The sequence below is a fragment of the Struthio camelus genome, chromosome W (genome assembly GCF_040807025.1).
Source record: "Struthio camelus isolate bStrCam1 chromosome W, bStrCam1.hap1, whole genome shotgun sequence".
In the NCBI taxonomy this organism is placed as follows: domain Eukaryota; kingdom Metazoa; phylum Chordata; class Aves; order Struthioniformes; family Struthionidae; genus Struthio; species Struthio camelus.
The window spans coordinates 47,554,179-47,578,486 of NC_090981.1; the positions used below are offsets into that span (position 1 = coordinate 47,554,179).

At 40.2% G+C, this 24,308-nt stretch overlaps 2 protein-coding genes across 7 annotated transcripts in view; one reads left to right on the forward strand and one right to left on the reverse strand.

Annotated features, from left to right (window-relative positions):
- Positions 1 to 17,407, reverse strand: part of LOC138064289 (NADH dehydrogenase [ubiquinone] 1 alpha subcomplex assembly factor 2-like) — a 65,264-nt gene extending 47,857 nt beyond the window's left edge. Inside the window, exon 1 of the mRNA XM_068926118.1 lies at positions 17,124 to 17,407. Within this exon, the coding sequence (XP_068782219.1) occupies positions 17,124 to 17,250 (127 nt within the window). The 5' untranslated portion in view covers positions 17,251 to 17,407. The remainder of the gene's footprint in view (positions 1 to 17,123) is intronic.
- Positions 17,375 to 24,308, forward strand: part of LOC138060895 (DNA excision repair protein ERCC-8-like) — a 33,013-nt gene continuing 26,079 nt past the window's right edge. For 3 of the 6 annotated variants that reach the window (XM_068926099.1, XM_068926098.1, XM_068926100.1), the window contains exons 1-3: positions 17,440 to 17,578; positions 20,214 to 20,309; positions 20,461 to 20,562. In XM_068926099.1, coding sequence (XP_068782200.1) covers positions 17,502 to 17,578; positions 20,214 to 20,309; positions 20,461 to 20,562 — 275 coding nt within the window. In that variant the 5' untranslated portion in view covers positions 17,440 to 17,501. Of the gene's footprint in view, positions 17,579 to 20,213; positions 20,331 to 20,460; positions 20,563 to 24,308 lie in introns of all 6 variants that reach the window. The other 3 variants (XM_068926101.1, XM_068926102.1, XM_068926096.1) reach the window with 2 other exon arrangements.

Consider the following 24,308-nt stretch of genomic DNA (forward strand, 5'->3'; position numbering starts at 1 on the left):
TGAGGACTCACCCATTTTCCTGTTCTAGCTCAGGAATTGTTTATGTGACATGTCTTTTTTATCTGAGATAACAGAAATTTCACAAAGTCACACTATTTCATAAGCTACCTGTCACTTCCCCACTTAATTATTTCAAGAAAAACCCAGGAAATTTTGGTGCAACACACTGAAGCAATGTCATGATTTACCTGTTAAAAAAAAAGTTGTTAGTGGATGCTATATTCTTGATTCTCAAGTCAGGAATGGGCTAGGTGGTTTTTTTTTTTTTTTTTTTAAAGTGACAGTAATATCCATATCATAATTTCAAATATATTTTAATAACATGGACAAGCATTTCTATCTTATTTGAAGAAATTCTTGCAGAGAAACAAAACTATTAAGGTGAATAAAAATCTATATGCCAGTCAGATAAGACAAGAAATCACAACTTATTTCTAGAACTACTCTTTTGACTACCTTGTAACCATTATACTAGATTTAATTCAGAATTTTGCTTTGTAAGACAACAGTGGCAAAGTTTTCAATGTTATTATAAACCTGAGCTAGGAAAACAATACCAGCACTTTGCCAGTCTCCACTAGTTATTTACCGACAGGTAAAAATGAGTATTGAGGCTTTGATTATTTAGAATTACTCCATAGTAAACCTAGTTCAACGGTTATTTGAAGCCAGGACAGCCACTGAAAGCAGCAGATTTGCCTTGTTTGCATCCCCAGCTACTTGCACCATTGCTGCCTTGTTTGCATCCCCTTGCTCTCTTGCACCATTGCATTTGTACAATTGTGTCATGAACCGGGCCAGATGAATACTCTTGCCGAAAAAAAGAATTTGTACTAGGTTACTCTTCACATAGATGACAGACTCAAAATGAAGCTGCACAAACGCTTGTAACAAGCAAGAGGGAAAGGCCAACATTAGAAGGTAGACATGAGCAGCCTCAAAGGAAAAGGATTGCCCTGCCTTTTTTGACAGAAATACTAGCTTTTGCTAATTCTGTTAGAACAGAGATTTACTGTGTCATGGAAACAAACCTAGATACTAATTTTAGTGTAGCCAAGTAGCGTCTCACATTAACTGTTTATTTTCTGGAAATTTTCAAGTTCAGTGTTTCCAGCATATTGCTTAGATCAAGTATTTAGAGTCTGTGTTTTTAAATCGGTTTAAACCAGAATAAATACCATATACATTAAATTGAGTATAGACCTCTCCACACAGAATTGCTCTCTCAGTAGTTATTTTGCAAGAACAGAAGAGAGAGGGAAATTCTGGAAGGCAAAGGTAGTTTTGCCATAGACTTCAACAGAATCAGTTTCTTCTCATGATTTATTAGGACAAAAAAAATTCTAAGTCTGTTTTTTTAAAAAATTGATGTAGTTAAAGAGAAAGCATAGCAGATGGGTTTCAGCAGACTCAAGTTATCATTTATTACATTTCTTGATGGAGTAAAAATAGAAGAAGATGTATTACACCTGCTTACGAAAGTCATATCACCGAAACATTCATAGCCCCATAATATCCTGATGTTACATCAGGATAAACTTTAGGTTTCTAGAATATTAGTTCATCTGAAGTTTAATGTAATCTTCAGTTACTTCACTATTATATTATTTCAGTTATTTCACTATTATGAAGACTATACCAACCAGTGTCCAATATTTCAATCTAGTGCATTGGAAAAAAACACGACCTTTCAAGTACAAGTAGGCAAGAAAAGATGACTAAATAGACTCAACCAAAACATTCACTTCAACTATAATATTGAAACAGTCTTGATAGAGTCTTCACGTAATTACTGACTCTTAAAAGTTTCTCTTTTACTCGAGGTGAACCTTTCACAGCTCTTGGACAGCAAGAAGCTCTTCTTCACTAGAAGGTCTCCCTCCTGCCCTCACCAATGCAGAATGAACACTAGCTTGGCGTGGGAACAAGAAAAGCTGCCAGAAACAAACAGATTAAGCTGACCTAGAACTCACTAGAACCATGGCTTCATTTTAATCTGAAAAAAAAACATAGCAAGGATCACCTTATCAAAGGCACAGGACTACCACAGAGGCAATGCCTGATGCAAGATAACATAACTGTATTAGCAATTCAAGGAGTAAGCAAACAGAATTATGACATGACACCTGCAGAACTACAAAACTACAAGCTTGTCTTCAACATAACAACTATCCTTTAAGTTATTTGAAGTCGTCTTCAGTTCAGATGAAAGCAGCTGCATTACAAATGCTCTCAAATCATCCTCATTACTGCTTGGACACTGAAATATTTCCAGTAACAATGTATACATGACAAGGGTCTCTCATGCTCATATTTCCCTCTCCCACACACACACTCTGCTATTGCAAGCTGTGCCTTCCAATCTTGTGTGATGTTTCTTAAAAAAATTATTTTGTGATTAGTTTGGTCACAGGAGCAAAACAAACGTACCTTCTAGTATCTTGTTGCTTGATGCACCTGCTTGAGATAACTGTCTGCAATCCTATTAGAAGCCACAGATCCTGCCTGTTCTACATGATTGGGAACCTTGTTTCCTCCCTGTCCAATTCCTAATTGCCTCATTTGCCTTACAGTAGCAGAGGCAGCTGGCGTGCCAGAAAGGAAACTTTTCTTTGAATGCCTATTTATGTTATTGATAGTGCTGAATTAAAAAGATTTTACGTTCCCCTCTTATGAGCAAAACATTCAGAGAAACAATACTAACAGCTCAGCTCATTTAACAGCGCAGTAGTAGATTTCATTATCAGTTCTGCATGATTTAACCTTCACCTTAATGAAACATGAATAGTGATAGAAATCTTGTTGCTTTAAAGAGCTAACTTCGAAACAGTGATGACTAGCAGTCCGGCTACTGCAAATCAACATATATGTATACATATATGGAAAGTTAGCATTGACAAGGCATCTGTCATTATTTTGTGATCTTGGCAGAGAAAAACAAGGAGTAAGGGTATGCCTGACCACAAACATTGTCTTTCTGTGTAATCACTCTTCCCTTACAGGTGCCTAGCTTTAATTCATGGTTCTGTGAGAAAGATTCATAGCTGCAGGAAAACTCTGAACTTTAACCACATGCATTCCATCAGGTCTTTCCATAATTTAGTTCCTCCTGAATTAGAAGGACAAACTTGCCTTGGCTGCTACGAGCCTTTGGGCTGGTGCTTCTTGATCCATAAAGCAAAACATGATAAATAATAATCCTGTCCAAATGGGAAGCAGGAAGCATTGGATTTTCTACACAACAAAAAATGAAGTAGCAACTGATTGCAATGAATTTATATTTCATGTTTTCCCTACATAGTACTTCCCTGTTGCCTCTGTTCAAATTTGAAGATTCTTGACTAGGCTGTTCAGTTACTGCTTTGCACTAAACAAAAAAAAAAAGGGATAAATGTAAATACTGTATATAGATAAGAGTGAAAAAGGAGTGGGCAGAACTGGGTGGGCAGGCTGGAAAGCACTAGTGGTGTTTTTACTGTTGTTCCAAGTTACTTCATTAGATCACGCAGCCAAGGAAATGCCTGCAAGACATGACTATGGCATATCGTCTTGCACCTTTCCTGAGAAATTGGCACGCTCAAACACCTCTCTCAAGTGCCTGTACCTCAATGCACACAGCATGGGGAATAAACAGGAAGAGTTAGAGATCTCTTTGTGGTCACAGGGCTTTGATCTCATTGCAATGACAGAGACATGGTGAGATAGCTCGCACGACTGGAACATTGTCATGAACGGCACATACTTTTTAGGAAAGATAGGCCAGGAAGGCAAGGTACTGGAGTTGCCCTTTATGGGAGAGAACACCTGGAATGTATGGAGCTCTGCCTCAGGGTGGATGATGAGCAGGTCAAGAGCTTGTGGGTAAGGATTAAAGGGCAGACTAACATGAGTGACACTGTTGCGGGTGTTTGCTGTGGGTGTTTGCTACAGGCCACCTGACCAGGAAGAGGAAGTAGATGAGGCCTTTTACCGACAGCTGGAAGTAGCCTCACAATTATAGGCTCTGGTTCTCACACTGGGACTTCAAGCACCCTGACATCTGCTGGAGGAACAACACAGCAAGGCACAAACAATCCAGAAGGTTCCAGCAAAGCAGTGATGGTAACTTTCTGACACAGGCGATGGAGAAGCCAACAAGGAGAGGTGCGCTGCTGGACCCTGTACTAACAAACAAGGAAGGGCTGGTTGGAGATGTGAAGGTTGGGGGCAGCCTTGGCTGCAGTAACCATGAGATCATGGAGTTCAGAATCCTGCAAGGAGGAAGCAGGGCAATGAGCAGGATTGCAACCCTGGACTTCAGGAGAGCTAACTCTGGCCTCTTCAGGGACCTTCTTGGAAGAATCTCATGGGATCAGGCCCTAGAAGAAAGAGAGGCCCAAGAGAGCTGGTTGATATTCTAGGATCACTTCCTTCAGACTCAAGAATGGTGCATCCCTATAAGCAAGAAGTCAAGCAAAGCGGACAGCAGACCTGCATAGATGAAAAAGGAACTCCTGACAAAACTCAAACATAAGCAGGAGGTGTACAGGAGGTGGAAGGAGGGACAGGCCACTTGGAAGGAGTATAGGAACGTTGTCAGAGTATGCAGAAAGGCGATGAGGAAGGCCAAGGCCCATTGCCAGATTTAATTCCAAAGGGCTGTCAAGAACAAGAAGGGATTCTTCAAATACATCATTAAGAAAAGGAAAACTAGGGAAAATGTGGGCCTGCTACTGAATGGGACAGGGATCTTGGAAAGAGAGAATACAGAGGAGGTGGAGATACTGAATGTCTTCTTTGCTTCAGTCTTTACTGCTAAGGCCACTCCTCAGGAATCTATGACCCAGGAGACCAGGGAGAAAGTGTGGAGAAAGGAAGACTTTCCCTTGGTCAAGGAGGATCAGGTTAGAGATCATTTGTCCACACTTGACATCCACAAGTCCATGGGCCCGGATGGGATGCACCCACGAATGCCGAGGGAGCTGGCAGATGTTGTTGCTGGGCCACTTTCCATCATCTTGGAAAGGTCACGGAGAACAGGAGAGGTGCCTGAGGACTGGAAGAAAGCAAACATCACTCCAGTCTTCAAAAAGGGCAAGAAGGATGACACAGGAAACCACAGGTCAGTCAGCCTCACCTCCATCCCTGGAAAGGTGATGGAACAGCTCCTCCTGCAGGCCATCTCTAAGCATGTGGAGGACAAGAAGGTGATCAGGAGTAGTCAGCATGGATTCACCAAGGGGAAATCATGCTTGACCAATCTGATAGCCTTCTGTGATGGAACGACTGGCTGGGTAGATAAGGGGAAAGCAGTGGATGTTGTCCACCTGGACTTCAGCAAGGCTTTGGACACTGTCTCCCATCACATACTCATAGACAAGCACAAGAAGTGCAGGCTGGATGAGTGGACAGTGAGCTAGACAGAACTGGCTGAATGGCAGGGTTCAGAAGGTTGTAATCAGCAGCACAGAGTCTAGCTGGAGGCCTGTAGCTAGCGGTGTCCCCCAGGGGTCAGTCCTGGGTCCAGTCTTTTGTTCAATGTATTCATCAATGACCTGGAGGAAGGGGCAGAGTGCACTCTCAGCAAGTTTGCTGATGATACGAAACTGGGAGGAGTGGCTGACACAGCAGAAGGCTGTGCTGCCATTCAGAGGGACCTGGACAGGCTGGAGAGCTGGGCGGAGAGGAACCTCCTGAAGTTCCACAAAGGTTGGTGCAGGGTCCTGCACCTGGGGAGGAACAACCCCATGCATCAGTACAGGCTGGGGGTTGACCTGCTGGAAAGTTGCTCTGCAGAGAGTCCTGCAGGGAGTCCTGGTGGAAAACAAGTTGACCAGGAGCCAGCAATGTGCCCTTGCGACCAGGACAATGTCCTAATGTGCGTTAGGAAGAGTGTTGCCAGCAGGCTGAGGGAGGTGATCCTCCCCCTCTACTCAGCCCTGGTGAGGCCACATCTGGAGTACTGTGTCCAGTTCTGGGCTCCCCAGTACGAGAGAGACATGGCCCTACTGGAGGGAGTCCAGCGGAGGGCTACAAAGATGATGAGGGGACTGGAGCACCTCTTCTCTGAAGAAAGGCTGCGAGAGCTGGGCCTGTTTAGCCTGGAGAAGAGAAGACTGAGAGGGGATCTCATCAGTGTGTACAAATATCTGAAGGGAGGGTGTCAAGAGGACGGAGCCAGCCTCTTCTCCGTGGTGCCCAGCGACAGGACAAGAGGCAACGGGCAGAAACTGAGACACAGGAAGTTCCATCTGAACCTGAGGAAAAACTTCTTTCCTGTGAGGGTGTCTGAGCACTGGCAGAGGTTGCCCAGAGAGGTAGTGGAGTCTCCTTCCCTGGAGGTATTCAGAAGCCATGTGGACACAACCCTGGGTAGTGTGCCCTATGCGACCCTACTTGAGTAAGGGCATTTGTGCTAGTTGATCTCCAGAGGTCCCTTCCAACCTCAACCATTATGTGATCATCTTAATTTAAGATTCCTCAGTGAAAAAGAAACAATTATTCCACGGCACTGGGAGAAAAGCCTCAATTTATGTCCTGGACCTTTTTGCCATCTTCTCTACAGAGGAGCAAATAAATGACAGGATGGGAATATACAGCTACTATAGAGGACATTGGAAGTCAAAGCTGCTTAGAAAACCATGTTGTTTGGAAATTCTATGTTAAGAGAATTTCTGATGTAAGACTGAAATAAAATTCAAGTCAATGTAAACAGGTTGGTAGATTTAGAGGCACCTATTTGCCAAACAGGCACTTTTCTTCCAATATGCTTCCAGACAACATCCCTATACAAATATGGATTATATGCAAGCAATGGACCCTTATATAATTGTGCTCCCTCATTCTCTCTACCAGCCATAACAATCAAATACATTTTGGCCAAGATGCCACCATTTTCACCCACACCTAGTTTCATTTTTTCTCTGAACACCAGAGAATGAATACGACCCCCTTTCAAGGACATTAGTTCCACCACATTCAACTTTGTTGTTGCCTGCATCTTCAGAGTCTTCCTCATGCTCTGATGTGATCATGCTGCTGCCTACTACTATACATCTTTGCATCCTAGTTTTCTGGACTGACTCCCTCCATCCCCCACCCCCCACCCCCAATCCAATAGCCCTCTTAAGGTACAAAATGTCAATAAGCTCACACTCTTCATGAACTCCAAAGCTTGTGACACATTCATTTCTTACAGCATTGATCGCCACCTCAGAAAACTGCCAAAATTCATCCTTTTCTTTGACTTTTTCTGCCTAGAAGCAAATTTAATACTGGCTGCAATTCCCTTTACTGGTGCATCCAGATCTTCTAAACTGAAGAGGTTAAAGTCAGCTTAGTCCTTCACTTCAAGAAGGGACAAAACGATAAAACCTAGCACTTCATATGCACATGGCCATAAACAATGAACATCTGGAAATTAAGACTGGACTTCCCTATTTCATCTAATTCCTCTTTCATGCTCCTTTAAGTCATACTCTTTTCTGTGCACCTCCTGTACCAACAGGCAGAGCATGAAACTCATTCTTCCCTTTCTGCAAATCTGACCTTAAAACTATCAAGACTCTTATGATAGAAACTTTATTTGGTATTTTAAAGATTATTTTTATATATATACACACATACACACACACACATATATATATATATAAATAAAAACACACACACAAACTTATTGTACAAAGTAGAAGTCAAACCTAATTCCTTACCACCTTCTCTATTCTTCAAGACAAACTGAAAAGGTTAAAGTGATCCACAGGGCACTGTGCCAGCCTTCCTCAGTTCCTTTTATTTAGCCTCTCTTTTACTAAGATTTGCCAACTGCACTCTTGTTCAGCTCTTTACTCTTCTTATTCTATCTACTCTTTTTCTTAAATAACACTGTAGCCCCTGCATTTTTTAAATGTTTTTATTTTATTGGTAGACTTATTTCACAGTAAGAAAATGTTTCTATAAAAGATCTTGCCAAATAAGCTACCAACAAAAGTGGACAAAGATATATATTATAATCACAATTAACAAAGCATTTAGACAGTATTTATGATCTTGTTAATCCAAAACCATACAGTTAATGAACTGAAATTAATTGTACAGACATCTTTAAAAAAAAGTTTCTGTGCCAGCTACGGGTACACTGAGTCTATCATGCATGTCAAATTTGTTCTCTAGTTTAATAATATAATTTCAAACACTAAAGCTGTATACAAAGTAGATGATTTGTTCTTTCTCACCTATATTAATGACCAATTTTTTTTTCTCCCTTTGAACCAGAAAAATAAGATGAATTCTCCTTGTATTTCAGGATAACTGAAGCTAAATATAATAGAATTTAACCATAAAGCACGTATGATGATATGACGATGACCATGACTGATACGATCATGTTTACAACACACTTTAGCCCCATAGTGACCATGTTCTGAGGATGAAATAGGGGTAAGACTTAACAATTTCATAGGAAAGCGACAAAATTCTACTCTTGGGACAGCTGCTCTTCTCCTGCCTCTTTGGACGCACAACAGGCTCACTTGTGCTAACATTAGAACAGAATGATGTCGCAACATGAGTAGCACCACTTTTCAATATATATACAGGAAAACAAAGTGGAAGCAACTTCATCAAGACAAGCACAAGTGCCCTACAGTTATTTTAACTCTTAGAAAAGACATGCAGTGGAACACATTTGTTACAAACACCGAAAGGGCTGTTATTTGGATCCCTCTAGCCAGTAGCTGTTTAAGTACGCATGGTTGACAGATAAAGTCAGCTAAAATTTTTCCAGTTATTAAATAAATTTATCTGACCTAATAGTTTACTGTTTCTTTCACTATATACACAAAGAGAGAAAGCTACTAACACAAGGAAATTAAAAATATATATATTCTTACTCTGATTTTTGACTGTCAAACGAACCTCAAAGCAAACAAAACAAAAAACAACTAAAAACTAGAACTGGCTATCAAAAAAAATCCAAAATAAAGATGCAAATGCACAGCATATAAAGCTTAATTCTGGCAGGCAAAATTCAACAAGATCAGCAACTCAATATAATATCAATGTGCAGCACACACTGAAGATCAGACCCAGCCCTAGCAACAGAAAACATGCAAGTCACTGCTTGTCCATACGACTACTTATTGCTATTCATGGTTTTCAAATCAGTAAGATTAACATACCATGCCTGTTGTCAATTCATTTTTTGGCAGCTGAAGGAAAACACATATCACTGCACCCAAACAATGTTTTTCAAATATTAATGCTTTGATAATCTGCACTCTTCACAGTGTAATTGCTTTGCTGCATAATGTATCACGCAGACTGAGAAGCTATTTTGTCATTCCAGAATTACTGTTCTAGAAGCTGGCAGTCTGCAATGCAAGTTTTATTTCTGTACAAGTACACATACACACAATTATTTTAGAGTTCCATTTCTCTTTGTTACAAAGTCTCAACTGAAAGGAATATTCAGTGAGCAGCAGCCATACACTATTTCTGTACTAATGGTGCCACCATCTGGACAAGTCTATAATTGTCAACTATTATCTATTTCTATACATAAATAATTTGATATATACACACTCTCACATCCAACAGAAACGTCATATGAGAAATAACACTTTCTAGATACTCTTGTTTTCATAACCAAAATAATTAAGGCACTTAATTTGATTTCCTTTTCATTAATCATGATTCAAATTCTGAGTCTCCTTAATGTCTTAGAATTAGACATGTATAATTAAAACGGGTTTATTAACTTTTAACCTGCACTTGAAAAACTAGCTTGCAATCTGTAATATCTGCAACACTTGATATACCATTTACAAATGCTTCATACCATCAGAATCAGTTTCTGTCCCTTCCTCATATTTCATTCATATAGTGAGAAAGGTAACATTCAGAATCAAAAGTGAGCTGTAGCTCTAATCTCAGAAAACATGCTTTGGAGAGAAAATGTTGTTCCTTGCACTCTAGCGCATACATTACACAGCATTTTGGGAATGTTTCATAACCTAGTCTTCACCATAAAATTCTGGAGAAGAAATAGTAAAATTACTCTACAGCTCTCATACACTGAAAGATAACAGGCCACTATATAAAACAGGAAAAACAACAAAAAAACACACACAGACAACGACTACAAAAAACAACCACAGAGGAATGTTTTAGTCCCAGAAGAATTGTAAGCTTTCTAACCTTCATTAAAAAAATTACATATTTCTATTATAGTCTGGATTCTATAAGATTCAGAACATCCCATATGTTTCACACAATTAATCAATTATCTTTTCCTTGTACAGATTATTACTTATTTGTATATTCCTTGTTTGTAGAGGAAAACAACTGACATGATACAGGACCTAAACATGGACCTGACTGGGCATTCCACACAAAGAAAAGGGCTCCATGCAAGTCAGTGCTTACATTCAATTATTAGAGCAGCAAACTTTAGGACCGAAACTTAGCTATGTCACTTTTCAGACAGTACTTACAATAAAAAAAATTAGCAATTGGTGACCAACTTTCAATGTAGTTTTCCTTTCAATTCAATTTTAATACCACCAAAAATACAGCAATTCATCCACTACCATGCTGAAATAAAACTTAAAGACTAAAATTCTGAGGAATAATTCAAGTCAATTTTACCTACTATGACTTCACCCTGTTTTTCATCTGGCAAACTGAAAAAACATGCTTTGCTGGCCAGCTTTTTAATTAAAGCTCAGATCATCACAGGATCAGGCAACACAGGGCCTCTAATACAGGGTTTATGTAATATTAAAAAAAAAAAAAAACAATAGATACAGAATGCTCCAGGCTTTTTCTACATATTCTTGATAAGCTGCGGCTCCAAACCAAGTTTAACATCCATCTGCTGTTTCTCTTTTTGTTCCAAAGGGAAACATGAAGCTCAAGCCTTTTCTAGAATAACTCCTAACCTCAACAGGAATTGACTACTTTAGTGATTAAGAAGTCAATGAAGAACCACCAGAGTCCTTTGTTTTAGTACTTTTAGCACTGATAAATAATCATAGAAAACTGCCTTCCTGTTACTGATCTACTGTTCTTATAAAAACTTGCCTATTCATGTATTTCATGGAGCGCTCATTTGAACTCTTAACCATTACAATAAATGCCAATACAAATGAAGATACTGAAAAAAATATATTTTGAAAAAACAAGCTGTCCATTACCTAGCCTGAAAAAAAAATGAAAAATCTATACCAGATCTTAAACACGTCAGGCCTCTTAGCTTCTTCTATTTTTTCTTTTAAATAAATTGGTGTTAAAGGTCCTATAAATAAACCTTTTCAAAGGAAATTGTAATCTGTGATCTCCTATCAAATATATTTTGTTGTATTAAATGCATAAGTTGTATGAGAAATGTTTTATAATAAAAAAACACTAATGGTTTAAGAATCACTATGTTACGCAGAAAAAAACAGTTCATCATGTAGCAAAGCTATGGCAATGCCCTGACAGTACGCTATACAATAAGAAAAAAAATGCATTACATAAATAAATCTAGACCGTTTAGTGAAATAGTTGTCCGAGATACTGAAATGAGTCATCAGTCACTGTTACCCAACTGACTACTCTCATCTCCTATCACATCCAGTGACTATCACACTCAGGACTGGCAACTGAAGAGTCATCTCAGAGTTAATGATTTATGCAGGACGTTCCTCTCAAGACAAGCACAATGCAGTTGCTCTATTTAATCGCTGTCATCACTTTTTTAAGGTAGCCTTGTAAAGTTCCACTTGTAGAATACTCTGAAGTATCTTTTCTTCCAAATGAGTCTACCTCACTGTAGTGTTGAAGGTTCGGCTTTTTGAAGATCATGTTTTTTCCCCCACTTTAAAGAAACGTCTCTGATACATATCATACTATGCATCTTCAGTCCCACTGCACGTAAACTTTGATGTTTGGAAAAAATTAACTATTCTAACTCTTACAAACTCTTTTGTGTTTCTGCTAGTAAAATGGTTCTCTTTCAAAAAATTAATGCAACTGGACTCAAAATAGTATCAGTAAGCAACTCAATTTTATATTTTCCTTCTCTGCCTTTCCAAGCTGCCAAGCCTTTCTCCACTCACCCAGTAGAACAGTCCTACCCTTTCAAGCTCACACTTTTGCTACTATTCTTCAGACCTTTCTAAAATAAGACAAAATAGCTGTTAAAATCACATTTGTATGTCATGACAGCTGCTACCCCTTTTTAAATTTCCCCAGTGATTCCCTATATTCCATTGAAATATATCCAAGTTGCTAGCTCTCCCTAACTAGAGTACTCAATCACAGCCAGAATCAGGGATTCAGGACAACCATCCCAGGACTAAGTACAGGTGGTCTCAAAATACAGTGGTGAGTGTCTCGAGTTTGACCTGGACATCCCAGATTTTAGGACATTTTTCAGACTATGTCTACAGTAGCAATTCCATTCAAAGCAACAGTGTGGTTTTGTAGTGAATTCCTTTGTTGTCTCTGTTTATCACATGCTGTTTTGGTTCTCAAAGTTGTTCTTGCGCAGACAACTTGCACTTCTTCAGAATGAAACTAAACTAAAATCCCCGCTTTCAAAATACTTCAAAACTTGATAGGATATTACATTTCACAGCAGGCTGGACTTTCATATTGTAGCATTTACCTAACACTCCCCCACCACACACTTCAGAGAAATTCAGACTGCATATAATGTGGATGTTCAGCTCACAGAAACAAACTAAACTGGATCTGAGGTAAACTCTCTGAACCACAAATGACAGAGATGTGAGGAATCACATAATGGTTGAGGTTGGAAGGGACCTCTGGAGATCAACTAGCACAAATGCCCTTACTCAAGTAGGGTCACATAGGGCACACTACCCAGGATTGTGTCCACATGGCTTCTGAATACCTCCAGGGAAGGAGACTCCACTACCTCTCTGGGCAACCTCTGCCAGTGCTCAGTCACCCTCACAGGAAAGAAGTTTTTCCTCAGGTTCAGATGGAACTTCCTGTGGTTCAGTTTCTGCCCGTTGCCTCTTGTCCTGTCGCTGGGCACCACGGAGAAGAGGCTGGCTCCGTCCTCTTGACACCCTCCCTTCAGATATTTGTACACATTGATGAGATCCCCTCTCAGTCTTCTCTTCTCCAGGCTAAACAGGCCCAGCTCTCGCAGCCTTTCTTCAGAGAAGAGGTGCTCCAGTCCCCTCATCATCTTCGTAGTCCTAATATAGCCCTTCGTAGCACATCACTAATATAGCCCTTGAATAGTTCTGTACCTTGATGGACAGCTGATAGATCCCTATGGATACTTTCCTCCAGCTGAAAGGGCACCATTTCTAACTATCCTCTCAGAACAGTTTTCAACCTGCTATATGCATCCACACAGTAAATTCATAGCCCACATCGTCTAAATTTTGCTTATGAATAGATCTCAAAAAGAATCAAACATCTCAGGTCAAAATACCGCCTCTTTCTTATCAACAAAGCATTGCCCACTCAGAGAATAATTTTGATTAAGAATAAATTTTGTCAAACCAGCAATTCCATACTGGTTTTTACTCAGTACCTTGCTATTTTCCACATACTTACAGCTTGCTTATTTGTTCCTCTCTTTTTCCAGCTCCCAGGATAGTTAAACTGATTCGTAGAGGTGTTTGAGTTCCTGATTTAGCCAGGTTAATTTATTCCTAAACTTCCTAGCTTTCCTCCAGAATAGGGTAATTTGTACTTGTGCCTTTAATAGCTGGGAGGGAGGGAAGAGTACAAGTACCAATCGTCCTACATACCTTTTTCACTTATTCTTTTGAAACGCTCACAGAATCTCTCCTATAAATTTTCTGAATTTATTGAAGCCTTCTTGAAATTTCCTGAAGCACGCTGTTTTTACTGTCCTTATTTCCCTCGTCTCTTAAGGACTGTTACATCCAGCATCTCATGGTCAAGCGTGCCTGGTTGTAACAGTGAGCTCCACCATCATCATCACAAAATAAATTAACAGAATAAAAATCAAAATTTAGACACTTGTATATACGTTTCACCCATCAGTTTCTTATTCCTCTGAAGAAACCTTGCTTCGATCGAAGTTCTTCCTTTCTGCTGGTGTTGAGGGCTTGGTTTTGTTTTTAAAAGACACATCTACACCCACAGCTACAACCCAGTGTCACTGGGTGACATATATGACACCACCAAATTACAGAATTTTCAGAAACAGTATTTTAATACAGAACTTCAGTTGCATTTCATATGTAGTTTCCTGTTGTCCAGTTACATCAAAAAAAGGAAAGTAAGTGTGAATTAACTGTCAATGAATAAACACATTTAAGGAAAACGTGGCATTACTTTCAAGTGTCTCAAGGTTCGGTTTGTAAAGCAAAGTTATAACAAGCCTTCCATTACTTTCATTCCAAAGGTAGAAGAGAAGTATGGAAAGAATTAATAAAACTTTAAGCCTCTGCTAGACATTTTTTCTTAACTTTTTTATATAACTTAAAAATAAATTATTTCTTGCGAAACACATGCGTTGTGTTCTTGCGAAACACATGTGTCAGATCAGAGAGAGCAGAAAAGAGCTTAAACAGCAAACTAAAAGAAGGCAGAAGCAAACTCAGGTGAATATGGTAAGGAAGAGATTCCATAAAAAAATGGCAGCTTTTGACTTCATTTCAAGACATCATGTATAACCTTACCCTATCTAACAGCTCATCATGGTGAATGGTCTCCCTTTCCCTTCTTCATTCCCTCTTCTGTTCCAGTTCTAGCTTGCAATTTATTCTTCACCAAATCATTTTAATTCCTTTTTTCCACCATGACGTTTTCTGCAGAAAGGTCCAATAAATGACAGTGAAAAGCTAGCAGGAATAAGAAATAAAATACAGGGAAGAGAACATCTCTCCCTTTTGGTGGCAGTAAAACATTGAACTGGGGCAAGCTGGCAGTGAAGAATTTTTAACAGATCATGACAAAGAAATAAGAAAAATTGGAAGGATGAGAGAGGAAAAGTTAAAATAGAGAAGTAGAGTACTGATAATTCAACTGACTGAACTCCACTGCGTCGTCTGCATCACTAAAACATATTTAACATGCAAGAGCCTTTAGAAGATTTACAGAAATGCTGTTCTCGCATCCCTCCTTGCCCAAAGCAAAATCTGTGCAACGTTACCTCTGAAGTGTTATACTCAATATTTCTAAAGTTCATTGGATGAAAATTCTTATATCTATCTCAAATCATTACTAAAAGTCTCTTATACTATCTTCCTATAGAATTCAATAACCATGTCCTGTTCCCCCTACTCTCTCACTAGCACTACTACAACCACTGAACAATAATGTTCTAAATAAAGAGCTTGGTCAAAGTTTCAGTAGAAGGCTTTCACTGTGAAACACATGCTGGCACAGATATCTAGAAAAATACTTCCAATATTTCTGATAAAACAAGTTATTTTTACTGCTTTATAAGGACTGAACCTATGATGATTTCATAATCATAGATAAGAACTGTGACCACAGGTTTTCTTGTTTCTTGTAACATAAGCTAGAAGACAGCTGAACTATGGGGAAAAAAGTAGCTTTTCTGTAACCTATCTCATTCAGGATATTATTTCATCACTTGAGACCTTTTTAGTGTCAGAATGCTGTCTTCCCCTCTTCCCAGTTTTCAAATTTTGTTAGTTTACATTTACCACTGTATTTTAATTCAGGGTACCTATGCTCCGATGTATAAGCAAGCAGAGACAGAACATCTCCTCAGTGTTTTCACCCCTCAGACATTTGTGGCTGCTTTTTTGACTCTCTTTCCATCCAGCATAACAGGTGATGACTTCTTGAGTAATAAAATAGTTTTCAGCTTGCAGACCTACTCCACAGATGTATGAAACTCTCTCAGCTTTTATGCAAAGATATACAGAATAGTGCTTGCTTTCCTTTGTAACCTTTTGTGCACCTCTTAGAAACCCGCTATGAACCCCAGCAGTAAAAAGATGGAAGACCACAGGCTGAAAACAAGAAGCAGAAAGCCTGGAATTGTTAGTGTCATTTTAACCCAGAGGAAATCCACACAGCTGCTGAAAGGGTGTCCACATCCTCTTCCCAAACACTTGTTTGAGTAGATATGCTTTAAATCAAACATCTAGGTTTCATGAAGCTGCACAGCAGGACAGATTTGGGAACTGCTCTGAAGGTAAACTAAATCTGAAGGAAACTACTTGTTTCTGAAGGGAAGGTGTGCTCTACCTTTTTGGAAGTGCACTGACTTAAATGACCAACAGCCTTACGCTTTTTGCCTTCGTTCCTCAATTTTGAGGAATATCATGTTCAGAAAGGCTCCGCAGCCTGCAAATGCTCTAGTCGATATGATCATACACACACGGAGTACAGCAAGCAGATGAACAGGGTGAAGGAACACACTATTGTTAATTATATTGTAACATGTGCACTTAAATACCTTCACAGAAGGTGAGAAACTGCATGTAGTAAGTTATACGTGTCTGTTCAGCATAAGTATGTCCTCTACAGAGGATGATGTGAGGACATGCTACAAGAACACCTAGGCTGCTTGAACACAGGCAGAAAACTAAGAAACTGCCTCTCCTTGGAAGTTCAGTAAACATACACAGAGCAATCCACCAAAACACATAATCAAAAGTGTTCTGAATTGAGAAGAGTCAATATGTTTACTGCTGCCTACCTACTACAGGCTTACACTATGCTCTAAACCCTTTCGACAATGGGATTTAGCATCTTCTTACATTAAAGCACCAGTCTAACCAGAAACTGAATGTTGCATATATCTGGCCCACGCTTGGTACCTTTAGCAGCTGCACTATTTCCTTCACTTAGAGGTCTGTCTTCCGTGTAACCTGGGCAGCAACAGCAGCAATGCGGCGGGCTCCCGGGCCGCCCCCAGCCCCAGCCCGGCCCTTCGCGCTCAGCCGCGCCGGGACGCTGCCTCAGCCGGTCACGTACCCACCTTTTACTTCGCCACGGGCACCCGCGGCGCCACCAGGCCCTCCGCCGCCGCCCCCCGGGGCAGGGCGGCCCGGGAGCCCGCGGGGAAAGGCGCCCGCGCACCCCGCACGGGCGGCCCGGGGGCGCCGAGGGAAGCGGGGCCGGGCGAGGCGGCGAGCGGCAGCGGCGCGAGCTGCCCCCTGCGCGCCTACCTGCGCGGGTCTCGTGCTTGGGCACGCGGTAGTACTTGTTGCCGAACTGGTCGGTGCCCACGAGCTCCTTCTCGGGCCCCAGGAGCCGCAGGCGCAGGGCGCGCAGCGCCCGCCAGGGCCGGCTCATCCCGGCACGCGCGAAGGTCGCAACGGCCAACGGCCCCTCGGGCGGCGCAAGCGCACTTGCCCCGCCCCCTTCCCCGACCAGCTGACCCCGCTCGCCCAACGCCTTCCTCGAGCCCGGCCGCTTCCTGCCGGTGAAGGGCGAGTTAACAACGCTGCTTGCCATTGGCGGAGGCCGAGCGCGCCGAGCCAATCCGAGCTTCCCCGCTCCCAAGATGGCGGAGGCGGCGGAGGCGGCGGCCGTTGGGCTTTGTCATGCTGGGCTTCATCGCCGCCCGTCAGGCCGGTCTCGACGATCCTGTGCGGCTGCGCCGGGCCGAGGCCACCCGGAGGTAGCGGGGCGCCAGGCCCGGGGCGGGGGCGGCAGCGGCAGTCTGTGGCGGACCCCCCGCAGCCCATTGGGAGCGGCGGCCCTGCCGGGCTGGTGCGGCTGCTGGCCGCGGTTGCGGCGGCAGGGGGAACGGCACGCTTCGTGCCTCCAGAGGGCTTTTTCTCTATCTGATTGCATTGTGTCCGGCTTTTCCGGAATTGTGCACCTCTTAAATTATCACTTCTGTTCAGGCGTCGCTAGGTACATTGTTTTCATTTAGTCAGGATAATCATCTAGGCTGCGTCCGTACTGCCGTATGGGAGTTTCAGATACTGTAGGGTGAACCTTTTGGGGCTTGTTATGGGGGAAGCTGAAAAGGCTGGGCTCCTCTCTGAGTTGTCATATGTATCCCTGGAGTACTCTTTCTTCTCTGGGAATAGCACATGTCATCGGATTTGGAGGGAACTCGTTCTCTTGAGCTGTGCGTGTGATGTCCAGTTACCAGACCTGCAGGGGGGAGGCAGTTGTCAGCTCCTCACTAGGGCAGTTCTGATAAAGATGCAGATTAGTGTTTCACGCTTCCATGGTGTTTGTCCTTTTACTTTTAATTAACTACACAATTGATTCGCCTTCCCAGGCCTTCCCAGAAGATGTAAAAGAAAGACTCTTTTTGTAATTGAAAATTATGAAGTCGAAGTGATTCCAGAAGCTCCTTTTTGTTGTGCATTGTGACAAAATGATCATGCCCTCTCTGCCTCCTCAGGACTCCTGTAGCATTCACTGTTGAGAATAGAAGCCCAATGGGCAGAATTTGCGTTACTTGGACAGGCATGTACCTGCCAGTTTTCACCCTTAAGCGTTTTCATTTTGATTTAAAAAGAAGCCAGCTATAGTCTTCAGTAGATTGTTTTTGTAACTATATTTTAAGCCACACCTTTTAACACATTTATTTAAGAGGATTTCTTATTTCATTAAAATTCAATCTTGACTTCAAAAGTTTATGACTAGATATCTTGTTCATGTCAGAATTCATATTCTGGGTGAATTCTTGCACAATTATGCTATATTTAATATATTTTAAAAGAGCTTAGTGATTTACTTCTTTTGAAGCATGCCTCATTGTAGAGACATGCTGGAGGCCTACTTCTAGCGGTTAAAAAGTTACTGCTTCTCCTATAAAGATTTTTGCCACTCAACTGGAAAGTTGTAATGGCATATCACTTCTGATTTACTTTGGCTTATTTGCTTAGTCAAATTGTTGGTAGTGGCCCTTACAAGTTAATGCTGTAGGAAGCAGTGATCATCTTGTAAGGCTAATTTTATATCAGGCAGTGTGGTGTAAGTGTATTTTTGTTGGCAAACGCATCTCAGAAGGTGAAAGCAGACGATGTGTCCTTTTGGAATATATAATATGCACCTGTTAGAACTAGAATCATGTTCAAGTCAGAGTCAGGGAACCTGTCAAGACAGGGTTGTGGTTATTATCATGTTCAAAGATACAGATTGCTACCAAATGAAAACACATCACAATATACTAATTTCAGCTCAGAAAAGTTTATCTTAGAAGCTTTGCCATAAACCTATGAGTAGGATTTTTCCTCAGATTGTTTGAGCTGCTAGGGAAGTCTGATTAGAGGATGGACTAGTAGTGCATGCTCAGGAGAGTGGAAACGGGGATGAAGAGACAGGAAAGAAACTTGATTGCTTGCACTGGAGCTGGAAGCTGAGGATTTAAGTTTGCACAAGATGCTAATTTTAAAGCAAAAGAGAAACACTTTGCTAAAACATCTTCAGGAGCGTAAATTTTGCTCATATGACTGGACTGTGTTTTTCAGACAAAAATATATGTGTACTATTTCACAACTAGGTGTTGCAAAATTCCTGCACGATGTTAAGCTCAGCATGCATTGAGATAGCAGTAACGGTTTTGTTTTGCTTTGTTTTTTAAGTGCCTATTTGTCTTTTTTTGGAAGTGGAGATAAAATTTTAGTTTTAGTTGAAACGGTAGTGCATTACTTGCTAGGCAGGTAAATTTGCACGATCTCACAAATGTATGTAAGACTTTACACCTAGATAACAACATTAGATGAATGATTATCTGAAATACTTCACCATGTGGATAACTTTATTTGCTATGTTTTTGTAATATTAAATAAAAATAAACTTTCTGATTCTTAAAAGGTAATATAAAACTAGACCAATTTGTCCACTAGGTGTCCGTAGTTCCAAGTCGGAGTAATAATTTGAAGCTTCAACATAATTGCAATATTTATGACTATAGCAAATTCTTCTTAATGTTTTGCTTTACTCTGTTATTTTTGAATTACATTCCCATTTTTAGGCTTCATATGTTGACCTTAAGTGCAGCTTTGCTGTTCCTTTCAGCCTATTTTACATATTTATTTACCTCTTACCTTTCAAGCAACAGATACGAATAAAGTATTTTTTTTCTACCGGTTTCACAGTTCTTCTTTTCAGTTCTAGATCATGTCTGTAAGTCTAGTTTTACAAAAAAAATAATGGGGATGGGTAAATGCACTGAGGAAAGGTGAAGCTACGGTTTGTCCTGTTCTGAGCTACACGGGTAACATTTTACAATTTTGTTATTCTTCTTGTTCATATTTTTATGTTTTATTTCTCTTTTTTTTTTTTTTAAGGGTTCTGAGTTTGGAATTAAATAAAGACAGGGATGTGGAAAGAATACATGGGAGTGGTATTAACACCCTTGACATTGAGCCTGTTGAGGGAAGATAGTAAGTGTATACCTTAGTTTGGTAAGCATATTATATGAGTACTTCAGTGTGTTTTGGTTTTGTGGAATTATTTTCTTGTTGAACTTTCAATTAATTTGAGCAGATTGAGACCATAAATATTGTAACTTGTGTGCTTTATTTACACTTTCAGCATGTTATCAGGTGGGTCCGATGGCGTTATTGTACTTTATGACCTTGAAAACTTCAGCAGAAAACCGTGCTACACCTGTAAAGCAGTTTGTTCCATAGGAAGGTACGTACTCGAAACAAAAATTCCAGAAAATGTTCATAGTGTTATCTATTGTGTGACTTGCATTAAATTCACAAATAAATGCACATTATTTTTTCCAAAATAAAAAGACTACTGCGAATAGTACTAGAAATCTCTGATAACAGCTGGCATTATGCATTATATATTTTGGCATATAGAGAAAAGCAAGAAACATTGTGAGGGTTCACATGATCTATTAAGTAGCAGGAGTTTTTTCTTTTTTTTTTTTTAAATCTAATCTAACAGTTATATTTTATGTACTATGGTAACTTGCTAGTGTTGTTTGAACAGATCTTTTCATCCTGGCAGTTCAAAAAGTTAAAATGGTAAATACTAGTTGTGCTCATTAGGAAGCTAAAGCAGAGAGATTTGTGTTACAGAATCACAGAATAGTTAACGTTGGAAGGGACCTCTGGAGATTATTTGGTCCAATCCTCCCTGTACAAGCAGAGTCAGCCTGAGCGGGTTGCCCAGGACCATGTCCAGTCAGGTTTTGAATATCTCCAAGCATGGAGACTCCACGACCTCTCTCATGTTCCAATATTTAACCACCCTCACAGTAAAGAAGTGTTTTGTTATGTGCAAGTGTAATTTCCTGTGTTTCAGTTGTGGCCCTTGCCTCTCATCCTGTCACTGGACACCATTCAGAGGAGTCTAGCCCTATCCCCTTCACACCCTTTGCTGTGTACATCTTTACACCCTTTGCTCTGTTGGTGTAGACTCAACATAAAGCTGGGGTTAGGACTCCAGTCTCTTAAGCCTAGGAAAGAAAATTATCCTTTTCCTTGTCAGTTCCTCGTCCTTGAGTTTTCCTTCTATTTCATGTTGAAATTTTCTGACTTTATGCCGGTAGAGATACAAAAATCCTTCTGTGACTATTGTATAAATATTCCTGGTTACATTTCCAATAAACATATTATTATGTGTGTTTTGGAATAATTGTTTGTGTAGGCAAAGGAAGCTGACTTATGCATAACTGTTCACCTGACTGGAAGAAAACTAGCATAGGTTCAATTGCTGATTTTCTTCCCTCTAGCCTTGCCTTCAGCTTCACAAGTAGCTATTTTAGGGACACTTAGATGTTATTGATGCATAAGTAATTAAAGCAGAACTTCTTAAGAACATGTTTGAGTGAGGACAGATGAGTTAGAGACAAAAATGGGACATATTTTTCTGAAAACCAGGTGCTACCATACTGTTCGTATAATCTGAATAAGACTCAAAGCCTTTATAGGTTTATCAGACTTTCCTACAGACAGTCCAAATTTGTCCGTTACAGGCATTGAGTCTTCTAGCAAGAGCTGTTTATCCTTGTGTTTAGATAGTATGGCTATCTAGTAGGTTAGGACTTTATCTGAGGCTCATAGTAAGATGTGTCCTACATTTTAAAAGGTTAGTAGCTACATTTTCCCCTTATTTTTTCCCAGTCTTCAAATTATTTGAGATCTAAGAGCTTCATGACTAAGATCGACACGAGCAGAAAAGATTTATAGCGATAAGAGCCCTAATTTGTGTCCTGCACCATAAGAAAGGAAAAGGATAATAGAACATGCATCAATGTTCCTACCTTACAAATGGGTAAGAACAGAATCTACCACAAGTAAGCTGCGTTTGGTAAGTGTTGATGGCTGGAACTGCTTCAACAAAATAAATTAAAATTGTAATTAAGAACAAGTAATGACTATACATCACTGAATCTCAGAACCAGAAACAAATTTCTGAAACATATACAACAAACTGAAGAAGTACATGCTGACAGCACACAGCATAAAAACTTGCAAATCTGTACTAAAATGATGTCATCATTTACTTCTGAGTTATGGTGGTGGAAATATTCCATACTTGAAAATTCTACCTATGAGCACGTCAGCATGATGTTGATAGATAGCTGGCAGTTTCTTAAAGAGATGTTAATTCAAGCAGATATGTCTTTTATTTCTAATCATTTGAATATGGGCTTAAATTGTACTTTGTAGAATACTGTTCCATATGATAGAAAATACCTCTTATTGCTCAAAGTAGACAGTTACTAGGCTATTTAGTGGGGTTTTGCCTCAATTATTTATTCCAAGTGTTCATTTCATTTCTTAGTATGTTTTATATATTTACTATAGCTAATTCATCTTCAAATTTTGGGATATTATTCATGCAGACATCATGACATCATAAATAGATGTTTAATTACCAGGAAGAAATACTTCCCATGTGACTATCTGGCTCCTGCCTTTGAAGCATGTGATAATGGTATGTTACGTAGGTGTACTGTTGTCCCAGGTTTGCAGGATACAAGGCAAATCTCATCTGGAAGCTGCATAAGTAAAAAGGGTAGTTGCCTTTTTAGAGGACTTTTGAGGCTGTTTCTGAGTAGATTCTGAACTGGGCCAACTGAGGTTCCAGTAGTTCAGAATGTTAGAGGAGCTAGTTCCTGATGGTAGACTGTAATATACCCAGTGTTTCTCATCAGGAATAAAATAATTCCTGTAGAAACACAGCTGCCTACTGTAGAACGTGATGGTTTTTTTTTTTCCTGTGGAAGATTTTTGCTGCAATCTATAGCAACTGCAATCTTTGACTTTTTGCTCATGCTACCTTAATAACTTGTCTAGCAATAATTTCATCAAAGGAATGATTCCAACACCTCTGTCTTGAAGAAAAGCTTACGATGTATGAATGTTTGGGAAGTTAAGTGGCTTGATACGTTTTCTTGTAGATGTCGAGTGTCATTTGAGATTTCTTAGAATACCTGAAACTTTTACATGGGATTAGCATGTATAACATGTTACCTATGGGACACTCAAACCTTGCGAAACTGACAGCTGAAGGATACCATAGAATATTCCAAAAGGTGCTAGATACCTATTTGTGGACAACTAAATCAAACCCCAGAAGTCAGTATCTCCAAAACCTGGATTTAATCATCGTTTGCTATGTAAAAAAAATCTCGCTTATTGAGCTTGTGACTCTACTTTAAAGCAATCCTCAGTGTTAATTAAAGCAGTACTTTAATGCTGGTATTGTAAAAACAAGAACTTTCCAGAATTTTCTGTGTTCTGTTAGGAGTTAGCATGCTGAGCTTCAGCTAGTTTTTTAGGATCTGTGCTGTTGCGTGGCAAAAACTGGCATTTGAGAATAGTAAAAAGGTACCAGCTTCTAGATAATATGTAGCTGGTGCTTGTGTGGAAAGTCATCTTTGCTGTTTGAATCCTGTCCAAGATGAATGGCAGTGACCTTACTATCTATAGAATTAATTCTCTATTATCTTTGGTAGAAAAGGCTGAGATCTCCTGAGTGGTGGGGAAGAATACTGCATATAGAATAAATTGGGAATGGAATGTAGCCCTGAGGCATAGAGCAAAGCTGAATGGCACATGGCCACTACTAAGCCTGGCCAGACCAAAGGTGATTCCTGCATAGCTACTGAAGTGTTTTTGAATTCATCGCTCAGTCCTCTGGGTTATGGGAGAGCTTAATAGCTTTGGTGCAACGTTGAACGCGGTCCGGGATTGTGCCTTTGCATTTATTGCACCAGGATAATTAGTTCCATGAATTTAGATCTTTCTGCACAGTGCATGCAAACGGTTCTGCAGGAATCAGTTCAGATCAAGGCTGGCTTGATTTCAAGGTGCTCCAGGTACTGAAGGTTTTTAGCTTGGCCCACTGTAGCACAAAATCAGGTGAGTTTTAGCACTGTGGCAAGATAACAGGCTGTTCTAGGCCATGCCGTAGAA